This window comes from Podarcis gaigeae (genome assembly GCF_964106915.1).
Source record: "Podarcis gaigeae genome assembly, chromosome: 1".
Taxonomy (NCBI): Eukaryota; Metazoa; Chordata; class Lepidosauria; order Squamata; family Lacertidae; genus Podarcis; species Podarcis gaigeae.
The window spans coordinates 79,687,736-79,714,445 of NC_139678.1; the positions used below are offsets into that span (position 1 = coordinate 79,687,736).

The following is a 26,710-nucleotide window of genomic DNA, read 5'->3' on the forward strand; positions in this document are numbered from 1 at the left end:
TTGTTATCTGAAGGCTTCATTTATTCTAGTGAAAATCTTTATATTTGTGCTAAGTTCAGAAACTGTTGGCAAAGTTGGAAACAAAGTAGGAGATGGGGGCTGCTTTTTTTAAACAGAAAAGCCTATGATCAGGATGAAGGTACATAACAGGGTGAATGCAGAGTGCTATGGATATAGGGGAACTGAAGCAGATTTAGAGTGAGGTTAAGCAATTGGTCACCGCTTTTTGTCTGAAGAGCACAGAGAGTGAGAGTAGTCCAGAAACTAAACATGGTAGAAAGAGGAACATGGTGTCAAGGTTATAGTGAGGATTAGAAGCCTCCTGGCCCCAAATTATCAGCAAACGCAAACATTAATGTCACTGTGAGCAAAGGATATCTCAGAGTTTTGCACATTATCTCAGATAATGGACACATACCGCACATATACATACTATTTCAACAATGCACGTTTCCTTACCTGCATGTTTCCATACACATGTAATGTGTCTTAAAGGAACTGCCTAAAAATGTGACTGATTGCCACACACATTGCACTTATATGCCTCCAGGAGTATGCTTTCTTGCATTTCACATGTAAAAAAATTGCAGGATTCTCATTGTTCACACATTTCTATAATATGCCCCAGTCGTGTATGCAAATAGACATTTACATTTGCCAAGAGTATCCGTGTGTTTTAAACACCACCACGCTGTATGGTTGCTGCATTATGTGCTTTGCACAAGTATCAATGCACGCGCGCACACATATATATATCACCAGTGTGTATCACATTTTAGTCCCATACAAGTAGCTCTGCAGTGCACTCACAGCACCCTTAAGTGCTACTAAACCTCCTTGATATAATAAGAGATTGCCCTTCCCTCCATGAAATTTCTGCTCAAAAATCCTTGGAATTGAAGTGTAATAATCTTGTGGACACAGAGGGAAAACAGATCAAAAGAGCTAAGCTGTAAAGAGCTCTCTAAGGTAGGAGTGTTATAGAGCTAGAGAAGAAACAGATGTTATACCACTCTGGGCGGTGGAGATCCATCCCATAGGAAGTCCTTTCTTGGGACTGGTCTCCTGATACAGCACCTGTTACAGAGAGAGAATAGAGGGTCCATAGGTTTTTGAGGAACAGGAAATGTTTTTTCAGTCCAATTCCAAGTCAGAGTCAGATGATAACCTCTCCTCAGATATCTGATGGACAGCATCCTCCAAGGAGGTTACATTGAGAGAGGTTAAATTGCCATCTGGATTGACCCCCATTGGTTGGATGACTCGTTGTCTGCAATGGAAAGGAGAAATAGCACAGTCAGAGAGGGGCTCCTCATGATAACATTCTTAGAGAAACCATCAAGGGGAAGCCTACATTAAGGACAGGCCAGTAGTATGCCCACTTTGAGAAATGTAATTCATTTGTTGATCCTAGCAGAAATAGTACAAAATAGCCATACATACCACCACCAGTAAAAACAGCCCCAACCCTTCCTCAGTTTGGCATCTGGTACATGTGCTGACACTGCTTTGCTCACATCCAGAATATAAATACTTGCACCATGGACAAATCCTATTTGCTCAACTACAGATGTTGCGCTATTAACATTTCTAGAAGAGAATTTGAAGCTTTTGGATGAGATTCAATTACTACTGGTTTTATATGACAATCTACAATAACCCAACAATCTACAGATCATCAGGTTGTTAGGCAGATTTCTTTTCAGGCACCTAAGATTGGAGATTGTAGGAACTGAATCTGGTGCCATTGGCAAAGCATGTGCTCAGTCACTGAGCTACCTTTAAGGAGCAAGTGGAATGACTTTTCCACTGCTTTTCTATCTCCCAGGGCCCTTTTAATCCATCAAGGGAACTTGGTCAGTAGATTCCAAATATGAAGAACATTTTTCAGTCATAAATATTCTTCAGGAGAAACTACTAAGCAACAACAAATGAATCCAATCAGAATGTAGATTTCTTAATCCCATTTAATCAAATGTAAATGAAATACTGTATAATCAGTGTGTCAAATCTAAGAGTTGTTTAGATTTCTTGGGTAGAGAGGATGTAATCATATTTGGCCAGAAAGCAGTTTTTCATGCTCAGAAACCTGAACAGAACTGCCTACATTCTGACTGAAATCATTTTATATGATGAACTATTTCCACTGAAAGGAAATGTGGAGACTAGCTTGCTAATGAAGGCTTTTCCTTCATTTTACGGTGCACTGGAGCTCTATTTTTGGCTTCATCACTAGTTAAAGGGCACATTAGCCATGCACCAAATGCTAATTATCAGCCTTTCTGAACCTTCATGACATACATCCTGGAAAAGTATATGGGTGTGATTTTCAGAGAAGTTAAGGTCCAAATGCAAGTTTGTAACAATGCTAAAATTACACTGGAAACCCAGGAAGCGATTGCTCCAAAATCTTTCTCCGCTAATCTAGCTGGAAAATGCCTCAGGGGTTCTTCTGATTAGGCCACGTCAGCAGCAAAAGAAAGTGACATTGTAGTGGAAATACCATTAATGAAATGCTCAGACTAGCATTTCCGTCTGTCTAATGCACACTGGAAACATGGGGCATCTGCATAAATAGACTGACGGCTGCTCAGCAAGATGTCATTTGAACTCCTTAGGTAGATCCTGGACTCCTGCCCGCACTACTCTTAAATGATGTATGAACAACTACTGTAGAGTGAATGCCTGCTGGGAAGGAGAATGGGTGGCATTAGCTGCCATCTGCCTTTGCAATAGTACTTCCTACTAGCAGCTAGCCAGAGTTATCACTACACAGCCTGCAGAATGAACTTTGTGGAGATGACATTCAAATGTATACTGTAGGTAAGTGGTGTGCAATCCCCCAGGGTGCAGATTTCCATTATTCCCAGTCATCACACCCAGTTTATCCAAGGTGTTCATTTCCCAGCACAGATGAACTGCCACCTAGAGCACTGATTTTGGGTTACACTTCCCCCTCAGGATTCTAGAAAATTTCTGCTTTAATATTAAAACAAATATTTCCAATCCTCATTGTTGAGGAAGAAACTTAATGATACATGGTCAACATTTTCCATGCCCTGCTACTCTAGTTCCAGTAGTCAAAAGGCCAGAATACCAGCACCCTTTTGGTATGGTCACCTAGCATTGCTTTCCTGTTGCTTGCCACTAAGTTCAATATAATACTTCTAGTCCACTAGCAGTTACAAAACAGTCTAAATGGTTTTTTAAAAATGAGATGCACACTATTTCATTCCAGCAACCACATCTGAAGCCAATGAGTAAAGCCCTACTGTCCCCAAATGATGGAGATCCAGTGTAGCTGTTGGTTACCATGAGAGAGGAGGGAAAGGCAACAGGGAGCTTGACACAGTGCATGGATTGGCACCCACACTGTGCTGAGCTCCCTGCTGCCATGCTCTTAGTAACTCGCAGTGATGCACAGCATTGGGAAGCCAAGAGAGCAATGCTACCCCATCAGCCACCACTGATGGCAGGGCAGTACTTCACTCCTTTCATTCTTTCAGACAATTGGTTCCACTTCATTCCCATTCAGTGACTGTTAACACATAATGGCTTAATGGACAAAATCATATTGATATCCTATGCTACCTAACAGGCTCATGGCTGTTTTCAATGGCCTTTCTCGATGTTAATAGTCCTCTTTCCTAGGAGCTCACAATCTAAGACAGTCCAATGATTTGGAGGATAAAAGAGGTCAAATGTAATTCAACAATTCAGAAACTATTTGTTTGAAGTCACAATGAGCTTGGAATTTCAGAACCTTCGATTTAAACTGGTTGACCTCTTTTAGCCTGCTCTTCAAACTGCTGACCCACTTCCAGATAAATCTATCTCATGGTACCTTGAGAGTTTGTCAAACATGTTCACCAGTTTCATTGCTTCAACCTCTTTCTGCTCATCTGTCATCCCCTCCATTGGGTTGGGAAGCTTCTCCTCCACACGTCCCGTTATAGGGTTAATGCTGTACGAGTCAATCAAAACAGCAACACACAGAAAGAAGGCAGAAGCATGTTCATTTAAAAGGCAGATATATTGACCACTGGCAGAATGACTGTTGACTGTACCAGAGATGTAGCAAACATTCTTCAACACTACATGCTACCTAAGACTAAATACTACTAAAAAATTGAAAATGGCACAGGATTCTTGCTAGGGCAAGTGGCAATCCACCTACTGACATGTATGCCAGTTTTGATCCCCATTTGGACTGGTTATCGTGGAAGCAGGGGAAGATGAGGAGGTTAGCAGTCCAGCAATCTAGTGCTATAATTTACATGCCTACCACAGACATACACCTTTAACTTGAGAATACAAGGTGCTTTTGTGTCTCTATCCCCAAAGTGTCCAGAATAGCACTCTTGACTCAGTTCAGTTCAATCCTATCCCTCTCACTGTCCAGGTTCTAATCTTCACCCCTTTCCCAGTAATGTTCACTTCTCCCTCCTCTGAATTGCAATAGTCCCTGCTTTAATAAATTTTCTATATGTGCAAATGCATTCACATGTAATGCATTCACATATAACTGATGAGCAGGGGGAAATGGGAAGGGGTAGCAGAAGGAAAGAACATTGACATGGGATTGTGAAGTTCGTGCTAATAAAACAGTTAACCAAAGAAATCCACAAGATGGATTTAATCATGAATGATGGAAATTCTGTATATATTTGGAATAGAAGGGAGAATCATCTGCTAATGAAGGGGATGGGACAAGGGATAGGAAGAGAGAAAGCTACCAAGATAAATGGGAGTGGGGAGGAGTCAGAACCTCTTTCATGACATAAAAGCTTTCGTACATACAGCCACCTATAAATGGAGTTCAAAACAAAGGTTTGTGATCCTCTGCAACAAATTATAGGGGAAAGCTGTTGGTCTAGACATGCAACTGTGAAGAAGTGGCAGGCAGTGAATAAGGCCATTAGGCATGGAAGCAGATAACCACAGTATTAAACACAGGGAAATGAACATCATGCCAATAAGAAAGCTGGAAAGAAAAAAATGAGTAATGGGTTGAGTGAGGAAAAGTTAACAAGAAAAGGACTTGTGCCAAAAGTAGAAGAAAAGGCAATACTTAAGGAAGCAATGCATACAAGAGGGTCCATACTTGGGTTTTGCCTCCTTGTATTCCTCTGTGTCAGTGTCTTCATCCTCAGAGTATTCTCCTTCTGTCCGACCTCCTGTCATGAGGCCCCGGGCTGCCAGGAGCCCCGCAGCATTCCCATATCCTGTGTACTTCACAAACCGTGACACTGTTGAGGAAAATAAAGGCAAAAGGGTCATGTTCTTCTGCTGCTACAAAAACAATTTGGGAAAGACTGCTGAATTCAAATGATCATAAAACCGACTCTTGCTTATCGGACCACCTTTCAAGGAAATGATTTCTTGCAAGCCTCTCAAGTCTGTAAGTCACATTCAGAGCTGTTTCACTTCACCTCTTTTGCCTCTCACTCTCCACTTGCTTTACAGGCCCAGGGAATCCCCTTACTCCTGTAGCAGCAGGGAACCCAGCTTCTTTGACCGTTAAAGATATTTGTATTACTTTTACCTCAAGCAAATATAATATCCACACTAGAAGAAATGTGTGAAATGTCATATGGGACTGGTTGTAGGCATCTATGGGCTGGTGCATATATTTGGAGGGAAACAGTCACTTTGCAAAGGAAAAATATGGAAAACTGTTGCCATTGTCCTAATATTCAGCAAAAGGAGTGATTTAATTGTGAAGCGAGGCCCTTTGATTCAACTTGAGAGAGAATATGTAAGTATGTGGCCATCAAAGCTTAAGTTTGGAATTTCTTCCTTTTTACAACAAATATTTTTCTTTCCTAAGTGTATCTCTAGTCAGTGAATGTTTAGGGTGAATTATTTGGTTCTGTTTCATTCCATCCTTACCCAGGCAATATGTAATTTTGCCTTATGACTCATAAGTGAATTGCCTCAGCTCTTAGCAGCCAAGCCACCATTAAAACATATTCTGTCTGTCTACCCCAGTGCTATGAATCTTTCAGCAGTTACGAAGATGGATGGATCAGTCTATTCACTCAATTGCTTTTTCAGACAGTCAATGTTACAAGACATTGTAACATACAATGTCAGACATACAATGTTACAAGACAACCTTCACTAGATGAAATAGAACATGGAAAGGCACACACCACTCTCCTTGCAGAGAACAAAGAGGAATTCCGCAGCACAGTGCTTGACATCAGTGTCAATGTGAGTCATGAGGCGCACAAGCTTATTTCTCAACAAGTTCCCCACCTCCGGTCTATTTTTCACATCCCGCAGTGGAGGGAGTACCTGCAATCCCATGGAAAGGGAAGAGTTATTTTAAAAGGCCTTCCTATTACGTTGGTAAGTATTGCTCCAAAAGTGCCACTACATCTTTGCAGAAGCTATCATGGTGACTTTTGCCACTTTTACATTAGGCAGACACATGCCCACTCACACTCATATAGCAAGGGAGCGCACAACTTCAAAGCATTTTTCAAAACAATAGGATCACACACAATCTTGGGAGACAATTTCAGTATTTCTGCAGTATATATTTCCAGAATGATGGCACAGGTGGGGCTTGCCTTACATTTTTTGCTGGATCAATGGAGGTATTATTGCTTAGGATCCTACGTAATTTAAATACAGTACCTTAGCTTTAAGGAATTTCCTGGTCTGCCGATGGGCTCGAGCACTCTCAGTCAGCAAGTTCAGCACAGGGGTCAGGCTCTCTTTAAGCTTGTGACCCTACAGAAGAGCCCACAAAAAGAAGAAGGTAATAAATCATCATCATCATCAACATCACAGCCATGTTGTTTCCCATGTAGGGAAAAAATACATCAGAGTACAATTTTTGTATGGAAGGATCTGAAACAGAGCAGGTAAATGGCAGCTCAGCTGCAGGCAACATCATAGTAAATCATCAGAGTAGATCAGGCATCCCCAACCTTCGGCCCTCCATATGTTTTGGACTACAATTCCCATCATCCCTGACCACTGGTCCTGTTAGCTAGGGATCATGGGAGTTGTAAGCCAAAACATCTGGAGGGCCGCAGGTTGGGGATGCCTGGAGTAGATCATAGGCAGAGCCAGAGAGGTGGGGGGGGGGGGCAGCTGCCCTCTCCAATCAAGTAAATAAATAGAAATACTTAACTAACTGACCAATTTCATTGCAGATATATCTGTTCTGTCCCCCCAACATAAAGTCTCTCCCCCCACAAAAAATAAATCCTGGCTCCACCCACGGAGTAGATATACCTTATAACTCATCCCTTTTCTCAGATGAAACTTTATGGTATAAGAAATTCAGGGTACCCACCAAAAACTGTAACACTCTGTAGTCCCCCCCCCCTTCCTCCCTAAGAAATATTACAGTGTATTTCATTGGCTGCAAGAAAAGAATCTGAAGTAAATGTGGGTGTGAGGCAATGAGGAACTTTTCACCCACCCTGTCAAGACGTCGGTCAAGGAAATCCAGCAGAACATTGACAGCATCCATGTTGACTCCCATATATTCAAGCGAGCCCGGATGCACCTTGGGGGCCAGCAGGACATCCAGACACTTGAGAGGCAGATTGCCCAGAAGGTTGACTGTGTGGCTGAAGATGCAATGCAAGACAAAATATGCAAAGGAAGTAGCCTCCACATCAACAAGGAACCATTTTGTTTTGTTGTTTAAAACCTGACAAAGATCTAGTTAATTTCCATTTTCAAGCACCACGCGAACAAAACCCAAAACTATCCTTTCCTTGGCATCGTGGCAAGACTATAAACACTCCTGAGAACATTTAACAATAGTATTTACTTCTCCCATGTACTGCCTCAATTTTCTCTTCCCTTCCTTTGCTGTTTTCTGATGTCCATTTTTAGATTATATCAAACTAATTCTTTATAAAGTGCCATGTACTATATCATCATCAACAACAACAATCAGTAGCCAGTGGCGAAGCAACATGCTGCAGCACCCGGAGTGGAGAACAGGCGGGGGCGTGGCGTGTCGCCTGTGGGGGCGTGGTGCACATCCCAGGGTTGCGCGTCCCAGGGGCAGCCACGATGGCACCCATTCCCCAAATGGTACCCGGTGTGGCACGCTCCCCTGCCCCCCCCCCGGTACAGAAGTGCAGGTAGCACTATATCAATCAGTATCAGCAACTAAAGTTCTTAGGTACTGTGTCAAATAGACCTGAACCCCAGATTCTTGAATACCCAAACTGTATGGCAGTCATGATAATGTTTTTGGTTTTCCCAGCCAATCCAAGTTTTTCACCAGGATAATCACCTGTGAAATTCTTCTGTCCGATCTTCACCATCTGCTGAAATCATCAGGCAGTGACGGAGGAGGGCACCCAGGCGTCGGTACAGAGCAGCATCTTCCTGGCCCCAAAACACAATGAAAAGCCTCCTTATGAGAAAGGAACACATCTCTCTTGTGCACAGTCTGTTTGTTGCAAAAAGCTACGCTTTACAGTACGTTCTCAAAATGGAATGGAATTCTAGTCCAAAGAAAAACTGTGCCCAAGGAAACTAAAAATGTCTGTAGCTGAATTACCCTGCTCAGAATACAGCCCTTAACAGAGAGTTCCTGGTACCATTTTGTGGATAAATGTGGGCATAGTAACCAAAGTAGGGCTGAATGAAGTAGTACGAGACTCCTTCATTCAGCATTTCTTTCTTCTCTTGACCCCTTATCCTTCTCTCTGGGTGTCTTGATTATGCTCCCACAATTTTGTCTAAGCTGTATTCTTCCTCCTCTTTCCCCACAATGTAAAATTATGCAAAACAATAATTAAATTAGGCAGCAAGAATATAACGGTTAAATTAAATTAATTCATACATACACAAACATGGCATATTGCAATTTTTTTTAAAAAAATCCAGTCATCGGATTGTCTGGTTGCTGAATCTGGAATATTTTCTTAATGCAGAACTCCAGATACAAATATCATTTCCCTACAGAGGTATCTATATTTCTTCTGTCACACTTTACCCTCTCTTCTGCTGCTTCATGTTTCATTTATTTATATTTTTAAAGGTTTATAAACTCACATCATAAAATATCAAAGCAGAATATATAAAACCCAAAGTAATTTTGTTGATGATTTCTACCATCAAGCAGTATATAAATTTGATGAAATAAATAAATAGTATAAAATAGACACCCAGAAATTTATTACTAATCCAGAAAGTGAGAGAGACTCTGGATATTTTAAATAGCTTGATCTGCTAGGTTTTCATCCCGATTTAGTTAGAAAACAGACACTGGCAGTACCTTGCCAACACTGCTGCTTACACCTCAACACCCACAATGCTAGGCTTTCTTTCTTGAGTTGCCATGCACTGCTGAAAAATAGATTCCACGAGATTGTAAGATATCTGATTTTACCATGTTTTAGATCAGGACTGTGGAAGCAAACACAACATAATTTTAGAAATGAATGTTTCCATTCATTTAGCCTTTCTTTTTTTATTGGCTTCGAGTGTGCAGGAATTTGTGCTTTTGTATGTTGATAAATAGGCCTGTTACAACAAGAGTCAGCCAGTGGGCATGAGCAGAATTGACCAAATATATAGGTGCTCCCACAGAACAAATGCAGGGAGGTGGGGTGAACTAAATCAGGCAACTTGCCCCCTACCTTTCTTAAATTGTGTCTATAAGCACAGGAATCATGGATGAAAGAAAAAGGTACATAAAAACAGAAACACATCACAAAATTGAGCTACCAAAAGCTCCCTCTGAGTATCTTACCTCATCTACCTCCCTCTTGCTGGTGTCAAATGTGATATTGAAGAGCACTTTCAGGATCTCCATGGCACGCTCCACCTCCTGCCGAGGTAAAGGAGCAGAAGGGTTCCCTTCAGCAGCTACCTCGTGAGGGTCTAGCCACTTGACTCCGAGGGTGAGTTCCAAGGTATCTGTCATCAGACCGATACCCCGGAGTTCCTGCGCAAGCTGCTGCCGGATGTCCACCCTCAATGCCGTCAGCAAGAAGAGAAGGCGCAAGTCAAAGAACTTTATATCGTGCGGGAGGTTTCTCTCGTTGTAGAGTTTGATGCGGTCTGTGAGGCCCACCACGAACCGGGCTTCGGAGGTCAGCTCCTGAGCCCGGGGACTGCTGAAGACAATGTTGCAGAGACACTTGAGCGCCTCCAGGATCACTTCAAGGTCTGGAACCTCCAGAATCTGCTCTTCTGCGTAATCAATCCCCGCGTGCCTGGCCAGCGTCTTCAGGCCTTCCATGGTTGTGAAAGGGCCAAGGCAGCTTTTGTCTCGGGACAGGATCCGTATGCTTTCCAAACAGGTGACCTGGCAGGATGGCTGCAGCACCCTCTCCAGAAACTTGATCAGAAGCGCAGCCAGTTTCTGAAGCATTACAGAGGTGGGGGGGGGGGTGGGAGAAGAAAACTAGTAGTGAAGCAATAAACGTCTATGTGAAGAAAGAAAATTATGTCTGCGCTAGTGGATTGCACAGGTTCAACAAGCTATGTTGTACCTCAAACCTGCACAACCCATCCAGTGCCTCGGGCCATATCCATCTTGGTCAGTCACTGCCAGTTTGGACCCCATTAGTACATCTGTGACATATGTTAATAATATACTGTACCACTTATTATTTGAATGTAGAACAGTTTATCATTTTTAAATAAATAAATATAGTTAAAATAAATGAGGCTTTTTTGCCCAAATGTGCACTGCTCTGCACTTGCTTATATTGGGCAGGTTAAAAATGTAATAATAAAAACAGCAGCAGCAGCAGCAACAACTGCATTTGCAATTTTAATGACAAGTTCCCTGCAATTTGCAGATATGCCTTTGGGACTCCTCTCAAAACCTCTGACGTTGTCGGCAAAAATCTAACTCTAGGTCATTAATGGGCAAGTTTAAAAAAGCAGGTTTAAAAATGATCCTTAAGAGGATTCCACTTTCTATACACACACCCTCATTGGTTTTAGTGATATGTAGTTCTTTGCTTTCTGCAGGCCACAATAAAGCAGCAAAATGATGCAAAAGTGAGTGGATGAGTGCCATGGTGGAGCTTCAGTGAAAACAGATACAGTATTTAAAAATTGACACATTTGTAGTTTCATAGGTTCTCTCTCTCTCTCTCTCTCTCTCTCTCTCTCTTGTCTTCTCTTTGTATCCTTTTATTCTGCAACAGGTAAGGTAAAGGGAGCCCTGTCCATTAGGTCCAGTCACGGACAACTCTAGGGTTGTGGCGCTCGTCTCGCTTTACTGGCTGAGGGAGCTGGCTGAGCTTCCGGGTCATGTGGCCAGCACGACTAAGACACTTCTGGCGAGCCAGAGCAGCGCACGGAAACACCGTTTACGTTCCTGCCAGAGCGGTACCTATTTATCTACTTGCACTTCATGCTTTTGAACTGCTAGGTTGGCAAGAGCAGGGACTGAGCAACAGAAGCTCAACCCGTCACGAGGGATTCTAACAGCTGACCTTCTGATTGGCAAGCCCTAGGCTCTGTGGTTTAACCCACAGCGCCACCTGCGTCCCTTTCTGCAGCAGACTATGGGCCAATTTAATCCAAATTCAGTAAAGGTACAGAGGTGTATCTAATTCTGGAGCATTATCAGCAAACACTTTTTAAATGCCTTTTTAACTGATGCTAGTGAACAGGACTGTTTATGCAAAGAACTACTGTTCTCCTCAAAGACTGGTGGCTTAATTATGTCAGAGTTAAAATCCAGAGAAGAGAAACTGAAAACAGCTGCAGGGCGGGGTGGGAGAAGAGAACAAGTCACAGTAGCTTTCTGCCCTGAAAGTGAATGCAATAAAGATACCAAGAACTAACTTAGTTGGTCTTTAAGGTGCTACTGGAAGGAATTTTTTTTGCAATAAAGATATCTGCATAGTCACTGTATGCAGTTACATCTTGGATGATCCCCCTTTTCTTTCTGCAATTTGGCTATGCAGTAAAACCCTAGAAGCTTCCTTGAAAAGATAAAATTATACTGGCTGGTGCACCTACTGAGAATGTGCTTGCCAATGTGTGACCCTATTTATTAAATTTATATCATGCCTTTCCACATAATGACCCCCAAGTTGCCCAATAACAAGTAAGATAAAAATATAACATAAAACAATCCCATACACATAAAATACTACTTATAAAGCAAGCAGGTAAAAAACATGTCAATAAAACTGCCCATTAAAAACTATCTAAAATAGTTAAATCAATATTTAATAATCAAATACTTACCTATCTATCATAATAGTATTAATAAGATTGGTTATACTTATCATTAGTAATTGTTCCTATTATTTTAACACTTAAATAAAAGTTAACTATATTATTTTAAATAGACCTTTTAGACCTATATCAACAGAAATGTTGATACAGAATGATCACAAACACTACAGCTTTACAGGACTTATGGTTTGATGTAATTGGCTTAGCACTGCTGGCTCATCAAGGAAACTTCATGAGGGAACTGAGCTCCCATTATTTATTGTGATTGTGCCTCCTCATAGAAAGGCCTTTCTGTATAAGCACACCACACAACCACTAGTCAAGTAGATTATTTGCTACTCATCTCACAGCTCCAAGACTGAGGTGGGGGGTGGGGTTAACAAAAGAAATGGGATCTGAATGCAACAGGTGCCTCGCTATCAAACTGTACTCTGCTTCTTACCCAGCATGTGGTTTTATGAGGCAGTACCATCAACCACCCTCTAGCTGCTACCAGCATGATTTCATACTTCTTGAGGACCATAATATACATGAAGCATGCTTTTGAACTAGACACTTTTGTTCAGAAGGAAAAGCTTCCATGCATGTAGGAGGAATTCCGTGCTTTCAATGTCTAGGGCAAGTCACCATCTCACAACCTCAGTGATCCTGATGGAGTAAGCAAAATAAGAAAATAAATACTTACCCTCCTTTCTTCCTGTTCCTCATCTTCAAAGGTGAAACACTGTGATTTCTGAGAATGAAACAGAGACAACAGATATGTACTAGGAAAATAAACTTACTCTAATAGCGCGAAAGGAATTTCTTCTGAACACCTAGTCCTACAGCATGCAACTCCAGTGAACACTATAAAGCAGTGAGAAGTTAAGCAAGAAACACGCTTAAACTGATAAATTCATACTGAGGAGCATATGAAAGCTATGATACAGTGGTACCTCAGGTTACAGATGCTTCAGGTTACAGACTCCACTAACCCAGAAATAGTACCTTGGGTTAAGAACTTTGCTTCAGGATGAGAACAGAAATCGTGCTCCAGCGGTGTGGCGGCAGCGGGAGGCCCCATTAGCTAAAGTGGTGCTTCAGGTTAAGAACAGTTTCAGGTTAAGAACGGACCTCCAGAATGAATTAAGATCTTAAACCGAGGTACCACTGTATAAGGAAACTGTGCAGCTCTGAACAATTCTACTGTTTCATATAAGGCTATGCTGAAGAAAACATCAAAAGATACATAGGAAGCAATTCTGAAGTAATACAAGACACAGAACAAAGCAACTTTGGGGTGCAGTCCTTAAAGTACTTGCATCTGGAAAGCCCTTTGAAGCCATTGAGGATGTGCTCATTTGAACAACACAAAAAAACCGGTTCTCCATTCTGATGTCTTCAAGAGAAAATAACAATCTAATTAGTTTCTCTTGACTTTAGAACAAGAAGTTTCAATATATTATTGTAGCCAATTTCTATTTAAGTAAAAATTCTTATGAGTCTGCAACATGGAAGACAGAAGAGACAATTTTCTCTAATTCTCCCTTCCTGCTGCAACCCCCTGCACTCTCTCTCATGCTTCTCTGGAGAGTCTTCCAACCTTCTAGAGCAGATTTTGTAAGGCATAAGGGACTGCAGGGGGAAAGTGAGGAAAGTTCCATCACCCATTCATGAGATGCTCCTGCCAGCAAAAGAGGAACTCTGCTCAAGGGATGCTCCCACAAACAAGCCTAGTTATGATCCAAGTTTTTGTTTTTGGAATGTGTATATATGTCACTTATGCAAATCCCTAGCTAGCCACTACTGATCATATTGTTCAAAAGCATGTTACATGATTTGTTTGATAATAAGGAGCTTAATAAACTAGAATGTACAGAACCTAGCATGTTAGGAATGCCTAGTAAGGGTCACATTAAATCCTACACAGAATTAGAGACACTGGGCACTGAAAATATCTAGAGTCCATTTTTAAAGTAGCGGGTGGCGCTGTGGGTTAAAGCCTCAGCGCCTAGGACTTGCCGATCGAAAGGTCGGCAGTTCGAATCCCTGCGGCAGGGTGCGCTCCCGCTGCTCGGTCCCAGCGCCTGCCAACCTAGCAGTTCGAAAGCACCTCCGGGTGCAAGTAGATAAATAGGGACCGCTTACCAGCGGGAAGGTAAACGGCGTTTCCGTGTGCGGCTCTGGCTCGCCAGATGCAGCTTTGTCACGCTGGCCACGTGACCCGGAAGTGTCTCCGGACAGCGCTGGCCCCTGGCCTCTTGAGTGAGATGGGCGCACAACCCCAGAGTCTGTCAAGACTGGCCCGTACGGGCGGGGGTACCTTTACCTTTACCTTTTATGCATACTTAAAAAGTTGGAAACTTTGAATTAAATTCATAGGGTCATTTCAAAGCATACCTATTCAGTCTTGAGGTACCAGGATACTGATATATCCAAACATCAGCAAAAGATTAATTGTTATGCTAAGGCAGGTAGACAGCTTCATCTCATACCACTATGTTTTTTCCCTTCCATTTACACTGTATGAATCTAAAATCTTTAATTCAGTCCTACACTCGCTACATCTTGTTCTACTGAAATTAACTGTCCTGAGATAACTGTACAATCATTTTAAGTGAGAGTAGATAGTGACATTTTTTCCACAATGAAGTGGTAGAGGAGCACACAGGGCTCTAATCTGAATTGCCAACTACCACTCAAAGATTACTACATTCAAGGGCAATCCTCAGTACAAGACAGTTCACACAGCCCAGCCAGCTTTCCTGAAGGAAGAACACATGTGAAATTGTAAATAAAGACCCAAAATTTGAGTTCATTTCAAGTCTTCTAGATTCTTTTTTAATTTTACACTACTATGTAAACATTTCATAATCACAATGTAATTTTTTTTTAGCAAATTCACTTTTGCTATATATGAAGATGATTCTCAAACAGACACAGGCAAATCACTGTTGACAGGCCTTGTTCACACTCATCTATGCACATTCCAAAATCATGTTCACCTCTCTCTCATTGCTATCATATAGAAATGAAATGGAATACTAAGATTCCAAATTTAGGAATGATTTAACAATGCATTTTGGCTGTATGAAGAGGATTTCTTTAATGATCAGGAGGCCTTATGCTTCAGATCTTGCAATATGTTTTATTAGCAGCAGCAATGGTTTCTGAAACTCTGTTCTATGGTACTCTGTGGTTCCTTGAAAACCTGTCAAGGGATCCACAATAGTTTTAATTTATTAGATATGTATTTCACTTTTGGACTGGAGTCCTCAGAGTGTCTCACATTCCATGTGGGAAGATATTGGGGGGGGGGGGGAGGATGAAGAACAACATTATCAATGAGAATACAGTGGTACCTCTGGTTATGAACTTAATTCGTTCCGGAGGTTCGTTCCGGAGGTCCGTTCTTAACCTGAAACTGTTCTTAACCTGAGGTACCACTTTAGCTAATGGGGCCTCCTGGAGCCCCGCTGCCACTGCGCCACCGGCGTGCAATTTCTGTTCTCATCCTGGGGCAAAGTTCTTAACCTGAGGTACTACTGTACTACTTCCGGGTTAGTAGAGTCTGTAACCCGAGGTGTTTGTAACCTTAGGTACCTCTGTATTGGTAATGATGGGCAAGTTTCTCTGAAAGACAGCCCTGCCCATTGAATCATACACTGTTTGCTATTGCAGACAAAGAACTAAACCATATTTTGTACCATCTTGATTTGCTGGGGTAAGGAGGAGGGAGAGATACAGGAAGAATGGCTTATTACTACCTGAGTAGCCATGTTGATTATGACTGTAGTTTTCAAATTTTCTACTTTCAGGGAAACCCACGCTAACTTTGCTGAAGGGAAACCCCTACAATGTAGAATATTATGATGCATGTCCTAAGATGGGCAGTCCATTCATGCAGCGCTCTAAGGCAGCCTACTGGATCTCATCATTGCCCTGTGGGAATTAAAAACACATTCTAGAACACACTAATGGTGGGCAAGCCATTCTTCAGGAAAGCTTGCCCACCATTCTTGATCTTCTGATTGCAGGATTCCTAATAAGTTTCCAAGGATCTCATGGGTTTCCCACACTACCGTTCAAAAACTCCTAGAAATATCTTGGTTTTGGTTTCATATTCTCCCAAGTATTCCTTCTCAACATTAGAGATCACTCATGTGTCGAAGAAACAAAGTTCTACAGCCTTTGCTGCTGCTTCTTATACTGTCTGATTTATATGCAAACATCATTAAGAAAAATAAAAATGAGCACAAATGTCACTGTTGGGTGTATAGCTTTTATATTCTTCTGTCACCATGCCTAATAAATTTTTTTGGTAAAAACTAAGAGGTTTTTGGGAAGCATGACTTTTGCTTTATCTGCTGTGCCTCCTCTTATGGAATTCCCTCTCATGAATTCTTAAAATATCTCAGCATTAAACTATTTCCATACTGAGAGACAACAGTGAAGCATTTCAGGGTGCTCAGAGAATGGCAGTCGCTCTTCCAAACACTGATGGAGAAACACCAAAAAGTGGCCTTTCTGTTTACAAAGCTCTTGTTCTCTAAACTTCCAGGTAGAATATTGATTTTCTCTATCCAAAATCGCTTACAAATGCATACATACAGTACATACACATATATCCTGAATGGAGTTCTAAACGTTTAAACCTTTTTCTCTGCTAATGAAGCTGATATTTTATCTACCAGTCTCTGCTTTATTCATGTTGTCATTGCTACAGCTGGAATCTTTGCCACAGCAAAACAAGGGGAAGGCTCAGCAGTGGAGCACAAGCTCTTAATGCAAAAGTTCCCAGATTCATTTCCCAGCATCTCTAATTAAAAAGCATCTCAGGTCAGGACTTGGAAAGACCTCTGGTCGAGGCCTCGTTGTGAGCTGAAGTAAACAAATGCTGGATTAAAGACCAATGATCTGACACAGTGTAAGACAATTTCGTATGCAAATAAATACATGCAGTTTGCCAACTCATTTATTTTTCCTCTGAGGAAATACCATTTGTGCTACATATAAAATATGCAGCTTTGCTTATTTCCCACCTAGTTTAAAGGTCTACCACAAGGGGAATCACATAGATATGTAAACCAAAAGTATTCCTGATGCAACTGCCTGTAAATTAATGACGCATTCACAGGAGTATCTGGTTCTTGTGTCATTTTGAAACAAATCTAATGGTTAGTGCCTTAGACTGCTTGTTCTCACCATGTTCATTGTTTTTCCTCTCTTCCCCATCAGTTTTCAAATGCCATATCTATGGCAATCCCTTCATTAAGAGATTTTTTTAAATTGCACACCGCACAGTAGTTCTATTCCACATACAGTTCCTCCTGGGGCTGCCTGTTTGTTAATACCACACATCTGCTTGCCACATAAAGCTCCTCCTTTCCCTTCTGCTCTCCAAAATCCGTCCTTCACTGCTAACATCGATTTTTCCAACACTGACTCTGGCCAAAGCAGCACAAGCTCCCCATTACATACAGGAAAAAAGGGAGAGTGCAGTCACAAACAATCAATATGCAAAAGACCTAGGCAAAAAGATACTTGCTTGCAGAGGTTAACAACATTTTGTTGAAGCAATGCAGGCAGATGAAACTGAAGGCAGCTTATGGGGAACAGCACCAAAGCACCAGCACAGATTCTCCAGCTGATCCTTCCGACTGACATCAGCCAAACAATTTCCAATGAATACTCACCTCCTGGTTGTAGATCTGCAGCACCTTGAGAATAGTATCTTGCTCCCCACTTTCGACAGTCTCTAGCACAGTCCGGAGCGCCATTGCTCCACGGTGTGGAGGTGGCCTGGAGTGCTGTAAAGTGTGGCAAGCGGCTTTGCAGTCTGGCTGGATAATTACAGATGCGCAGGGCCCTAATCACACAGCTGAGGAGGAGATGAGGAAAGCAAAGTGAGACTGCCCACTTCAATATGCCCAAAGCACAGAGCAGATGGATGATCCTAGTAAAACCAGCCAGCAGCTCACTCGCTCTCTCACACTAATCCTCTTCCCTCACTGAGCTTTGCAGCTTTTAAAAAATGCCCTCCCAGCAAAGCACCTACAAAAGCCTCCCCCTCCCCCAGTCTGAGGATTACCTCAGAAGGGATGCTGCAGCTCCCTGAAATAGCCTCCCTCCTCCAACTGTCCTGGTTTCTGTTACAGCACAGAAAAACCTAGAACCATCCCAGTGATATATTTAAAAAATGTACATAGCACAATATAGGCAAACACACACACACCCATCTAGGTTAAGGTGGCAAAATCATTTGTCAGGTTTCCACAGATCTGAGTACCTTTTAAATTGACTCCCATTAGATCCAAATACATGAACCTGGTTAAATGTATCATCTGCATTCAATTACCACAGAGTAACAAACATGGCAACTGTTTAAAGGATGTGTGGCCATGTTTGTTTCCCTCCAGTAGTCTTTCTAATCACAGCACATGATGTCAGCACACAGTGACAGGGTGAGGGAGATCAGTAGGCCATGCACACAAGCTGGGAGAGGCAACAAGAAGTCCATGCCTGTCCCATCTTGAGAGTGCTCAGCCTTATAATCAAGTGCATCCCATTTACATTATAGAATCCATCCTGGCCTTCAAAACTAAAATGCTAATCATGATGATATATGTCTCTTCCTGCAAGTTGCAAATTATGTGCAAGCCAGAATTACAGAAGCCTGATAACATTCCCAGAATGCCATGAGTTGTACTATCTAAGAGTCACGTCTCATTTTTAGAGGTGCCTGACCTTCACACTTTACATGTGTACTGAGGAAAACACTACCCAGCTGCCACAAAGTGTGAAATTGCTGTGAGCTACAGCTTACATGAACATAATTAAATACTTGCTATGAATTCTTTGCAAACCAGCAAAGAGTATGGCACAGAACAACATCCAAATAAAGAACTAAGAGATACGATGCTATATATTTATGACCAGATACAGGCAGGCATTGTCAATTCTGGCACAGCACCACCATTCTTGGATCCATAAATGCCTCATCTCATAAGAATTCAGCTGTCTTTTATACAAAATTTAATCAGCTCTCAGAGCTACAGGCATTGGAACAGTGGGGTATGTATGTGTGGAGACTGAGATGTAAACATAACCAGAGTATTAGAAACAAACTGCATGAAAATAAACAGCCTTCTGTACACATATTTAATGCACGTCCCCACCAAGGGCCAATCACTCAACTAGTTCCTCGCAACTGGAGCTGGATCAAGGTCTCTGTTGCTAAATCCCTGAAATCTTGTGGGGAATGTGGGCTTCTATGTTTTCCTGTATTCTCTTTTAAACACTGTACAAAAAGTTTTATGATAGTTCTCTAACAATAAAATTGTCCCTGATTTCTCCAAGCACCCTGGTGGATTTGTCTGGGGCCATTTGTCCCAAACTGGGACCATTTGTCTCAAGTACAAATTGCGATTTGGCATACTGTTATTCAACTGCTATTAGGAAGGTTTGCAATAGAGTGGCAACATGAGTTTTGTGTTTACAACAAATAATTCAGACCATCTTTTGCCATAAGGTGTAACCCATTTTCTAAGGGAACTAAAAAGGAAAATATAGAATCATTGCATAAATTAGCTCTTAATTGCATAACAGTTTTTTGACATCAAGCATTGTCAACAAGTGAAAGTTTATCAAAGAATGAGGCCAATAGCTCAACTGATTGTATGAGTTAGCTTGTAACAGCTTGCGAAACAGATCACTTCCTTTATCTTATACAGACTTGTGATAATCTGAAACAAAAGCAAAGCATTTTTAATAAGGTATATACCTTGAAATAGGAAACATCTGGCAGTACTTGCTACAATGATTGTAGTTAGCACTTCCACTACAGGTCCACACACATGCAAGGATTTTGTAATTTAGAAACAGCCATATCAGTTTATTTTTCACCCATTTCCAGTGCACAAACTGGAAAAAAAGATCAGCATCAAACAGAATATGCAAACCTTTGTATATGAATGAAAATGTAAAGCTGAAGTCAGACCTGTTTCTGTTTAGGCAAGCCATATATACATAGATTATGTTAATCATTTAAACTCCATCAAAGCCTACTGCCATCCACATCCCTCTGGAAAACATTCACAAGCTGGGGGAAATGGAAAATACAGTATCCCATTAACCTATATCCCAGCCTGTCATTCAACATGCAAGCTACATGACAGACTCCAAAATGGTTTAAAATAATATTGTTTAAAGAGCAAAAAAATCATTTTCACTATAAATTCATGCCTAGCTAGTCCTACTAACCTGAATTCAGAAATTTAAAAACCAAACTAATCAGAGGGTGAGGGGAAAATGTTACCTTCTTTTTAGTTAAGCTGCCTTTTGTGTGTGCGGTTTTCGATCAGACTTCCTGCTTCATTTCCTGAAAACAGCAACTCTCCCTCCTTCCCCCAACCCTACCAAATGCAGTTTTCAAGAGCAGGCAGCGGCTTTGTTGTCATTCTGCTGGAAATCCTGCTAGCAGAAAACAGAGGGCGCAGTGGGGAACCACAATGCTGGGCTGCTCATCCAGAGACTGTAGAAGAGAAAGAACAGGTCTCTTGGGAATTCCACCCCTTTCAGTAACTGTCTTCAGGCTGATGGGAAATGGTGAATGCAAAACCATACGGGAAGTGAGAAATCATGGCACAGAGCAGATGATTGGCTACAGTCAACTCTTGGCTTTGCTCCCCAGGCAGCAGTCAGAAATGGCAAACCAGCATCCACAGATTGGATATCCAAAGGGTAAAAAAGAAATCACCTGGATTTTGTTTTACTCTTGGAGATAACAGACTTATGGAAACCCTTAACCCAGCTTGTTATTTCAAAGTCCTACTTTGATTCTTCACTAACTAGATAGATAATACTTTAATCTTCTGTAATGGTACTTACAGAAGCTTGTGTATCCTCTTACTATTATTGTTTTAAGATTTTGGCGTTTGTCACCCTGGAGCCCTTTGAGATGAAGGCTGGGGTAGAAATTTAATAAATAATGACATAGATTAATGAGGTAGGAATAACTGCTACATCATTGTTCTAAATCTTTCTGGTCATTGACCGTATTAAAGATATTTGTTTTTATTTTTTGTTCTACATAAATATTGATCTAGATTCTAGACAAACATTTAAATGTATCACTCTTCTATGTATAAGCATAAAAAGTCAATTGTACCAATATTTAACTACCCTCGCTCCTGGGGGGCAACTTGTATAAAATATTGTGGGGGGGGGGAGGTAAGCCCTGCACCCCATAATCAATCACATGATACAGTGCATGCACACCATTTGAGGGCTGGCCCCCTCAAATATTTTATTGGGGTGGCCGAATACCCCTTGGCCTCTAGGGGTTTGTGCCTATGCCTCTCTCTATGATTATTACACTAAGGGAAAAGTAATCCATATTATCTGTTCCTATCTACGGTATGTAAGCACTGTCTTTAAACATATAAACCACACACCCTCAATCGTGTTCCGGTCAGTTAACATGTCATTTTAGACTACTTTCTTGAATGAGTTCACTAACTTCAGTTCCACAAGCGATTTACCTCTGAGTAACTCCCCTTTGGGGACGCAGGTGGCGCTGTGGGTTAAAGCCTCAGCGCCTAGGACTTGCCGATCGAAAGGTCGGCGGTTCGAATCCCTGCGGCGGGGTGCGCTCCCGCTGCTCGGTCCCAGCGCCTGCCAACCTAGCAGTTCGAAAGCACCTCTGGGTGCAAGTAGATAAATAGGGACCGCTTACCAGCGGGAAGGTAAACGGCGTTTCCGTGTGCGGCTCTGGCTCGCCAGAGCAGCGATGTCACGCTGGCCACGTGACCCGGAAGTGTCTCCGGACAGCGCTGGCCCCTGGCCTCTTGAGTGAGATGGGCGCACAACCCCAGAGTCTGTCAAGACTGGCCCATACGGGCAGGGGTACCTTTACCTTTACCTTTAACTCCCCTTTGTCCCAGCTCCTGCCAACCTAGCAGTTTGAAAGCACACCAGCACGAGTAGATACACTCTGGCACTCATCATGGTCTTCTGTGCGCCAGAAGCGGTTTAGTCATGCTTGCCACATGACCTGGGAAAGCTGTCTGCAGACAAACGCCGGGTCCTTCAGCCTGAAAGCAGAGATGAGCATCACACCCCATAGTCAAATTCAACTGGACTTAACTGTCCAGGGGTCCTTCACCGTTATCTTTACCTAAACATTTATTTATTTATAATAGTTGCAGGCTGCCTTTCTAGTAAAGAAACTGCTAATTTTATCAAATAAATGTCTTTGAGCACATGCAAGCAGAGCAAGTAAACATCTTGCTGGTGTGTTATTTTATGAATAATTACCGTAGGTGCACCAACTCTGCATGTGATTACACTGTAAGCAATCACAACACAAAGTTATCTGGCCCCTCAATATGAAAATCATCCTTGCTCCTGGTGTGTTGGTAAGTGCTTTTGGACAAGACTGGACTTGCCCCTTATAAATGTATTTGGGCTTTCAGCCAGAATCCCATTCCCTTCAAAGGAACTTAAGCAACTTGCATGCAGGATGCCAGCCTTAATTACCAATTATTCTTTTGGAGTTATATACCAGTTCTTGGCAATGTATTGTATCCAGTACAAGAAAATTAGTGTCCGGTATATTTAACCTGAAGAAAAACACATGAAGAAATTAGATGAACTGGAAGAACTAACATACTCATAAATTGTTTACATACACAAAAAGGTTTTTGTCAGCTGTTAGGTATAGGGACCCCTGACCATTAGGTCCAGTCGTGGATGACTCTGGGGTTGCGGCGCTTTACTGGCTCAGGGAGCCGGCGATGTGGCCAGCATGACTAAGCGAACCAAAGCAGCACATGGAAACGCCGTTTACCTTCCCGCCTGAGCGGTACCTATTTATCTACTTGCACTTTGACGTGCTTTCAAACTGCACAAAACCTGGAAGGTATGAGCGTGGTGGCATAAAAATGTCACACTTTAGCATTTGGTTTGCCAAACGCCCCAAGGCTCACTTGGAAGAATAAATAATCTTATAGACCTGCACTGCTCAGGAAAAAAGGGCGAGGAAGGAGTGCCACCTTTTCCTCCAAACGACTTCTTGCCCTTTTAACACCTGTGTGACAGGAATTCAGCCAACGAGCCTTTGTCGCAGCCCACTAGAAGCCAGAGCGGGCCCCTTACGTGGCGATCCTGCCCGAGAACGCGGACCATCCAAGTCGTTCCCGAATAACAAGGGCGACGAGGCCGCTCTCCTGAGGGAAGGAAGAGCAGGCGTTGCAGCGGCAGCCGAGGACAAGGCCTCCGCTCCCATTGCACCGCGCCCCCCCCCCCGCCTCCGCAAGAGCAGCCTGAGGCCGCCTCCCTCTCCAGCCGAGGGGAGGGCCGACAGAAGGGGACGCTGCGGCCGAGGAGAGTTTCCTCAGCTAACAGAGCCTTCGCCGCCGCTGCTCCTCCTCCTGCTCTCTGTGGGCGGAGCGGGACACGAAGGCAGGAAGCGGCCATGGCGGATTGGGGGCGAGGTGAGATCGCGGAAGAGGCTGGCGAGGGGGCGCCGGAGCGGGAGCGGGTGGTGGTGGCGGCGGCGCTGCCTTCCCTCAGGAGAACGGGGCTGGGGGCGCCGTTGGTCCGGCTCGTCGCGCTGCCTCAGTACCTTCGTGGCCTGTGCTGGGGGTGGGGGACGGGGAACAAAGGAGGCATTCTGATCTTCCCCAGGTCACAGTTGCCACCTTCCCCCCTGCTCGGGGCTCCTGTGTCTTCTGTAGTTGACTGACGGGCAAGGACGTGGCAGCTGTTTTGCCCATGCTTTGCCAGTGTGGCTTTCTGTTGTGGTGGTGGAATGGACTCTTCAGCCCACGCAGGGCATTTTTGTGTGTGTCTGCAGTGTGGGGTAACATCCCACACTAGCAAGTGGGGAGCCTGCTGTGCCCTGTGATGGTGAAAATAGGCTTTGGAGTGAGCTAGGCGATGGTCTGCAAAATAACCACGCATTTTACCATACTACCTTTTGTTTTAACAGCTGTTATGTTTTAGCTGCACTAAGTGGCATAATTATTTTATCTTAATTTCAGGTCAGAATGCCAATGCTGTGGATGATATGTTAGATGTGGAAAACAAGCGTATGACCGAAAACCTAGCCTCCAAAGTCACCCGGCTAAAATCGGTTTGTAGATTACTTACTTTACCTGGGACATCCACACCTACCTTTTGCCCTGTGCTTTCTAGGCACAGGGCTGTGCTTTGAAATGTCATCACTGAACATGTTTTCTTTGTTTTGCCCTGGCGTTTTCCCATCGAAAACTTGCTCTTTCACGCTGAATCAGAACAAATGGAAATTTGTGGCATTTGGGCAAAAAGGAAGTCTGGATGAGCCCTTCCTCTTTGATTGCTGTCTTGCTCTCCAGAAGACTTTGGTCTTTGAGGGTTTTTGTTTTTGTCCCCACCCCCCTTGTATTTAGTAATGTACAGAGAATTGTTGAAGAGCAAATGATATTCTTGTTTGCAGTTTTATTAGTTCTTGCCGAAAGTTGTCTAGGTGTCAATAACTGCTTCATTCTGTGTTTTCAATAGCTTGCACTGGACATTGACAAAGATGCTGAGGATCAAAATCATTACTTGGATGGCATGGTAAGCAACTGTTTGCACTCTTTAAGAATTACTGATGAAGCTCAGCATGAGCAAACAGGACAATTAGTTTGTATTGAAACATATTTCTGTACAGAGAAGAAATCACCCACAAGTCTATTGGTGTAAGTAGCTCTGTTCCAGAGAGTTAATGTGTTTTAGCCTGCCATTGTACTTCTGGAACATGCTCATGCACACGTATCTTTTTTTCCTTTCCAAGAGGGACCAAACTTGTTGGTCTTCTGTTGGTAGTGATCCCCTGAGAAACTGGTGCTCAGTGATCTGGTATCTAATGGCAAATATGCTGTGAAACGAAATTTTGTGCAGTAAGATTGAGGTTTGTGTCAAATATTCTGAATTTCTTACGCAAGAAGTACCTGAATGAACAATTGTGCAAACCTTGTGTGGACCTTGTACAGACTACCACGTTATAATGATCACATAGAAGTCTTATTTTCTCACTGGGTTATCGCAAGGATAAATGAGATCAAAATATGCACGCAGTAAAGTCATTTAAAATTGTTATTGACAAGATCAAATCTTGAATTTCACTAGAGTATTTTGCTGGTGTGGGATCTGAGCACATGTGTCTGTATTTGTTTGGGTTTTCTTTTTAAATATTAACAGTATTAAATTGGAATTCAATTAACTGAGTTAAATACGTTTCTCTCACTGATATATGCCATATGTATATATAATCATGTTGCTTCTTTCAGTAAGCAATGTCTTCTAAATACCTTATTATTTCTACTCTTTGCATTAGGATTCCGATTTCATGAGTGTGACAGGCCTTCTGACGGGGAGTGTGAAGCGTTTCTCCACTATGACCCGGTCGGGAAGAGACAATCGTAAACTTCTTTGCTACGTCTCTGCTGGACTGATTGTAGTCTTCTTCATCCTCTATTATTTGGTGACAAGAGCACGGACTTGAATAATTGTCAAGATTTTGTATTGGATAGTTGTTGAAGAGGGGGAAAAACTGATGAGGAAAATGGTTTTGGAAGATCTTCAGATCCTGAAAATATTTTTTCAAATGTTGACAGTGATCCAGAGGCACCTCTGTGGATTTCAGTATCATCTTTGGATTGTTTTGACGTGCTCTCTTAAAAAGAATATAATTTATTCTGTCACTGTTCCTTTGAAAATTTAAATGCAGCACAATTCACATCCTTGTTGAAACTAAGTCTCTATATAATAGCTTACTCTCTCTGCTGTCTGGGTGGGAAAGCATGCTGGTGATGCCACCTCTTATAATTTTGTGGTCAGCAGGAAAATCCTGACACCCATGTCAGAGATGTTCAAGTGCCCAATTTGAATGGAAAAATACTACCTGGAGGACTGTGATGCATCTCTTGAGAACTAATTGTGTTATGGACAACTTCTTCCTAGAAAAGTAACTTTGAATTTATTTCCACTTCTGTTAACACCAGCATTTATAAGTAGTCAAACAATCCTTTTTGCCTATTACTCTCAAGGACTTTATTAGTAAAACAGAGAATATTCCTAAACGAAGGAAGAGTGAGAACTTGCACAAATGATTCTATCTCATTTTTTTCCTTCTTGTTCTAGTCTGTCCTCTGACCAGATTATTTATATTTGTTTATTGTTATACAAACCTTACCTTATAGCAAGTTAATGTATATTCGCTTTTAAAAGCTTGTCCAAATCATCCTTTCTGTTAAAGAGTTTTATTGATTCATTGATTCTTGGTTAAGTCTTCTTTAGCTGGCTGCTGAATAATTATCCACTTCTCTCTGGAATCAAGTAGCATTTTGCAAAACTCCCCAGTTTTAATGTTTTTTACTAGGTTCTGACACCTGGAGTGCCAGAAAGGTATTAACAGCAAAACTGGAGTTAAGTTTGTGTGTGATTGAGATCTCTCTCTCTCTCTCTCTCTCTCTCTCTCTCTCTCTCTCTGTGTGTGTGTGTGTGTGTCCCA

At 42.3% G+C, this 26,710-nt stretch overlaps 2 protein-coding genes across 6 annotated transcripts; one reads left to right on the forward strand and one right to left on the reverse strand.

Annotated features, from left to right (window-relative positions):
• Positions 1–23,590, reverse strand: RIC8A (RIC8 guanine nucleotide exchange factor A). Of its 5 annotated transcripts, none has more exons than XM_083729090.1 (13): positions 23,490–23,590; positions 23,332–23,402; positions 20,492–20,707; positions 17,871–18,055; positions 12,881–12,928; positions 9,740–10,354; positions 8,273–8,367; positions 7,442–7,592; positions 6,646–6,741; positions 6,156–6,300; positions 5,105–5,249; positions 3,845–3,964; positions 1–1,270 (listed from the first exon to the last, which is right to left on the reverse strand). In XM_083729090.1, the coding sequence occupies exons 4-13, from the start codon at positions 17,952–17,954 to the stop codon at positions 1,135–1,137; spliced, it is 1,635 nt and encodes a 544-aa protein (XP_083585216.1). In that variant the 5' UTR covers positions 17,955–18,055; positions 20,492–20,707; positions 23,332–23,402; positions 23,490–23,590; the 3' UTR covers positions 1–1,134. The 5 variants fall into 5 exon arrangements, with proteins under 5 accessions (XP_083585216.1, XP_083585217.1, XP_083585219.1 ...); XM_083729091.1 differs by lacking the exon at positions 23,490–23,590 and adding an exon at positions 19,847–19,919 and having other exon boundaries at positions 23,332–23,464; XM_083729093.1 differs by lacking the exons at positions 17,871–18,055; positions 23,490–23,590 and having other exon boundaries at positions 23,332–23,464.
• BET1L (Bet1 golgi vesicular membrane trafficking protein like) lies at positions 23,569–26,426 on the forward strand. The gene is made up of 4 exons (XM_083729177.1): positions 23,569–23,669; positions 24,219–24,310; positions 24,718–24,774; positions 25,535–26,426. Exons 1-4 carry the CDS (start codon positions 23,651–23,653, stop codon positions 25,700–25,702), a joined length of 336 nt encoding a protein of 111 aa, XP_083585303.1. The 5' UTR covers positions 23,569–23,650; the 3' UTR covers positions 25,703–26,426.
• Positions 26,427–26,710: the final 284 nt, after the last annotated feature.

Bases quoted from the DNA above. Each gene is read 5' to 3' on its own strand.
- RIC8A (XM_083729090.1), bottom strand. From the start codon at position 17,954: ATGGCGCTCCGGACTGTGCTAGAGACTGTCGAAAGTGGGGAGCAAGAT. The intron at 8,368-9,739 runs GTAAGATACTCA...TTTTGGGGCCAG, and splicing joins GCAAGAGGGAGGTAGATGAG to GAAGATGCTGCTCTGTACCG. The intron at 3,965-5,104 runs GTATGGACCCTC...TGACTCGTACAG, and splicing joins TACAAGGAGGCAAAACCCAA to CATTAACCCTATAACGGGAC.
- BET1L (XM_083729177.1), top strand. The intron at 24,311-24,717 runs GTTTGTAGATTA...TGTTTTCAATAG, and splicing joins AAGTCACCCGGCTAAAATCG to CTTGCACTGGACATTGACAA. The intron at 24,775-25,534 runs GTAAGCAACTGT...TCTTTGCATTAG, and splicing joins ATCATTACTTGGATGGCATG to GATTCCGATTTCATGAGTGT.